Raw genomic sequence first — 4,435 nt, forward strand, 5'->3', positions numbered from 1 at the left:
AATATATATATATATTTATTTAAAAAAGTAAACCCTGACATTTTGAACTTGTTACAGTGGTATTTCTTTCACACTTTTTGATCATCGGACAATAATAAAAATTAAGTTAAATGAGGAATGTAACAGTCCAGATGTCAAGGCATGACTCTGTTAAAAATAAACAAACAAACAAAAAAGAAAACTCCTGAATAGGTTAACGAAATTCCACTGTCTCGCAAAGACTCACATAAGGGACCGGGCTCGGAGAAATCACTTTGCGATAGATGTGTTGCAGTGATGCCATGACTTCCACACACCCATTGATCCGAAGAATAAGCTTCAAGAACAAATATTCTTCCAAATCAGCATCCGAATAGTACGGAATTAATTCTGAGACTTTGAAAGTTCGAGAAGAATTATGGGTCATGGAAATGGTGAAAGAGAAAATCCCCCCCTACTAAAAAAAACAAAAACAAGGAAAAGGAAAAGGAAGAAGAAAAAATAGCGAAAAAGAAACTATATTATTGACTATTGGGTTCAGTCTCTAAACCCACGTTATGTGGCGCTGTTGTCAACCAGTTTACTTGTTGTTGTGTTTTGCCGGATTGGGCAGAAAGCTTCACGACTGCTATCTGCGCTAGCCGTCACTAATTTCGAACAAATAGACAAGAAGGAAGACAACTAGTCAACATTCATCACAACATTTTGGGCTATTCTTGTTGAACCGAATAATGGAAGTTGACCGACACTCTTAGAATGCACCCATGGTCCCAAGTGCTAAGCACAATTTTGTTTCTTTCTTGTAGTAACCAGACGCAAATAATGGAACCTCAGCTCCATATCCAGCACACTAACTACTCCCATTGTTTGCTAGTTATTCACTGTGTCTGATAACCTCGGCTCCATATCCAGCACGCTAACTACTTGATCAGACACGGTGAATAACTAGCAAATAATGGAACCTCGGCTCCATATCCAGCACGCTAACTACTTGATCAGACACAGGTTGAGAACCATGAGAACCATCTATAAACTAAGGGCCTGTGGACCACAGGGTGAGAACCATGAATTACAACATGGATCTATTCTCTCAGGACAATATAACAGTTGTCCATTTTTATATTAATAATAATGCCACAGTAAAGTTCAACATTTATTACAAATGTAACATTTCCTAACCCAAACCTTTAAAGTTTCTTCATTAAAATTTATAACCTTTTAGCAGGGCTTGGTAACTGAATAGCGGCTGATTTTGTCTCATTTGGTTTTGATAAAGATATTTTTTTAAACTATTCTCTATAAATAATTAGGTCTGTACTTTAATATATAATACTCAGCGCCTTCTATATACCCAAGTTTCAACAAATTTGTGACATAGTTTTATTTTCAGATATAATAAATAAACACTGAAATAGAAAATAGAGAAAGCTTTGTTTTGTTTGTTTTCTAATCTCGCGCAAAGCTACACGAGGGCTATCTGCGCTAGCCGTCCCTAATTTAGCAGTGTAAGACTAGAGGGTAGGCAGCTAGTCATCACCACCCAACTCTTGGGTTACTCTTTTAACGACGAATAGTGGGATTGACCGCACATTATAACGCCCCCCACGGCTGAAAGAGCGAGCATGTTTGGTGTGACGGGGATTCGAGTGTGACGAGTCAAGCGCCCTAACCACCAGGCCATGGCGTGCCTTTGAACGTTACCCAAGTATTTATTGTTACCTTAAAACCATAAACAATAAAAAATTGAACTGGAAACAAGTGAAGGTTTTCTTTACTTGAAAAATATCTTATCATAAAAACTTTCAGTGAAATGTATCAAATTGAAGAATCTATTTTTTCAATAGTCAGAACTTACACATTTTTTTTTAGATATTATAGAATTTTTAAATTAAAGCGGAAAACAGGAAGTTTTGCAGAAAAACTTGAATCCAGCCGAATAACCACTTTCGTATCATTTACGTAATCAGTCAGCAATAGAAAACTAGTTAAAACTTTGCGTATGTTTAACGCGAAAATAAATAAGCCCAAAAAGTTATCACTTATCAAAAGATGAGTTTATCTTTAGTAACAAATTTTACCAGAGCTGAAATTTGAAGTAATGATAGTGAAAGTAAAATGATAAAAGGTTTATTTCGAAACCTTAAAGTTACTGTGACTTAACGTTTACTGAGGAACTTACTAAACTGAATTATTATTTCAAAAATACAATAAGACCAACTTTTACGGTAACAAATAGCGTTATCATCAGGTAAACGTTACATTTCAATGTAACTTTTACTATGAGTCGAAACGTTGTAATTATTAAATTAAGGGCCTGTCTACTGTAAAAGTTTATGTTACTGTACTTTTGAATTAAATACTGTGACTTAATCTCACAAAAATGCACAGAAACGTGTAAAAAAGTTCAGCTAAGTTTCGTAAGAATTTAGACAAAAGAAAAACTTTTAACTTATGAGTCTTTATGAATTAGACCTCTCGGTTGGTTATACACCATAAAATAACCGTATGGAATATCTAACAATCTGATCTTCTGTAGTTCCCGAATTAGAAACTGATAACGTCATACTAAAGATCCAAACACTCATTTGATAAGACAATGTGAGAATGGGAAGTAATGCTAAACTATTTTATCTGCCACCAGATGGAGCTAGTGAGATATGTTGCTATAAGTTAACAAAAGGTCCTTAGTTGCTGGGGTAATAACCACCACTGCTCATTAGATGGTTGACTATTGAAATTGGACTGGCGAAGAACGACAAGAAGAGGATCTGGTGAACATTGCCAAGTCCATTGCACAAGACTTGCAGTGTCCACCAGAACCAACGCGCCTGTGTAAGGCCGTTATGGAAGGAGAAGATACGGACTGCGCAACGATATAAGATGAGGCAGATCTTTTGTTTCCTGCCTTAACTAATACGTCATTTTCTGGAGCCACTGAATTTGCCGAGCTCTCAGTCACAAGTTGCTTGTCAGTGTCTTTCTCACGACCAGAAAAACTGGTTTCATACTTCTTTGAAATGAGCGGTGTTTCAGTTCCTGTGTCCTCCGAAGAGTAGAGTTTCAGAGCTGTGGCCAGGTCCCGAAGCATCTCAGTGTCACTCTCTTCCAACAAGTTAAACTGTTGGGCGAAGAGCATGAAGTGGGAGAAAAGGGAGTTGAGGTGGGCGTGAAGGTTGAGGAGAAGCATCTCCCTGAAGTGGGCTTGGTAAATGTGAGCTACAACGTGCAGCAGCAATCTAAAGATTTTCTTCACTATGGATTCATAGGAACTGGGGAAGGATTTATCTGAAAAATACCACAGAAACATAGGGTAAGAATGAATACTCTGAAATATTCATTCATTTCTGTGATAAAAGCAAAAGATATAAAAACGTGAATTATAGTTAGAAATACGAACTAAAAGGGCTATGCAAGGTTTCTGTGAAACTTACCTCTTCTCTGAGAGACACATTATCTTACTTCTGTGTTTCAACTTGTTAGTGTCCGTATATATGAAGTTCGGTATGTCATTTACATCATCAATATTTCACACCACGCTATAAAGATGAGTGTATATGTGTGTGTGTGTGTGCTGGTTAGGGTTTACGTATTAACTCGTAGAACATCCATTATCTAGAAAAAGTCTTAATCCTAAATTTACTGATTATTTACTTACAGGAAAGTCATTATCTAGAAAAAGTCTAAACCCTAAATTTACTGGTAGTTATTTCATAGGAAATTCATTATCTAGAAAAAAATCTTAACCCTAAAATTACTGATTAATAACACATAGGAAATCCATTATCTATAAAAACTCTTAACCCTAAAATTACTGATTAATAACTTATGGGAAATCCATTATCTAGAAAACTCTTAACCCTAAAATTACTCATTACAGGATCCATAATAACGTACGTCACGCACTTAAGAAAACAAAAAACGTTAAATAAAGATATCATCAATCTTGCAATTAATCTTACTAATTAATATGTGGCTATAGTTAAGTATAAATATTTCACACCAAGTTCAATATGTCATTGACATCATCACTATTTCACACCAGGATGATGTAAATGACATACCGAACTTGGTGGGAAATAGTGATGATGTCAATGATATATTGAACTTGGTGTGAAATATTGATGATGTAAATGACATACCGAACTTGGTGGGAAATATCGATTCATCATTCACAGTTTTCTGTGTAAACGTCATCACGTAGTCTACATATTGTGGAGCCGCTACTTTGCATTTTTTCCCCTTTTCGTCGAACCATAAATACTGTCTAGAAAATGAAAATCCATCAGTAAATACACTGTAGATTTCACGTCATAAAATGACTTATACAAAAACAAATTCAGAGGAAATATGACTTCCTAGACTAACTCGACTATTAAAAGAAATGTATACGATATATATATATATATATATACAGTAAGTCTTATAAATCATAAATAACACACTTTACAATTGTGAC

General features: G+C 35.4%; 1 protein-coding gene across 1 annotated transcript; it reads right to left on the reverse strand.

Moving 5' to 3' along the window:
• Positions 1 to 1,862: 1,862 nt before the first annotated feature.
• On the reverse strand, positions 1,863 to 4,240 carry LOC111089793 (MOB kinase activator-like 2). The gene is made up of 2 exons (XM_022402883.1): positions 4,119 to 4,240; positions 1,863 to 3,264 (listed from the first exon to the last, which is right to left on the reverse strand). The coding sequence occupies exons 1-2, from the start codon at positions 4,171 to 4,173 to the stop codon at positions 2,708 to 2,710; spliced, it is 612 nt and encodes a 203-aa protein (XP_022258591.1). The 5' UTR covers positions 4,174 to 4,240; the 3' UTR covers positions 1,863 to 2,707.
• Positions 4,241 to 4,435: the final 195 nt, after the last annotated feature.

The sequence above is a fragment of the Limulus polyphemus genome, unplaced genomic scaffold, assembly GCF_000517525.1.
Source record: "Limulus polyphemus unplaced genomic scaffold, Limulus_polyphemus-2.1.2 Scaffold7367, whole genome shotgun sequence".
NCBI lineage: Eukaryota > Metazoa > Arthropoda > Merostomata > Xiphosura > Limulidae > Limulus > Limulus polyphemus.

Coding starts and splice junctions, on each gene's coding strand:
- LOC111089793 (XM_022402883.1), bottom strand. CDS start 4,173: ATGACGTTTACACAGAAAACTGTGAATGATGAATCGATATTTCCCACC. Junction 3,265..4,118: donor GATATTTCCCACCAAGTTCG/GTATGTCATTTA, acceptor GGTATTTTTCAG/ATAAATCCTTCCCCAGTTCC.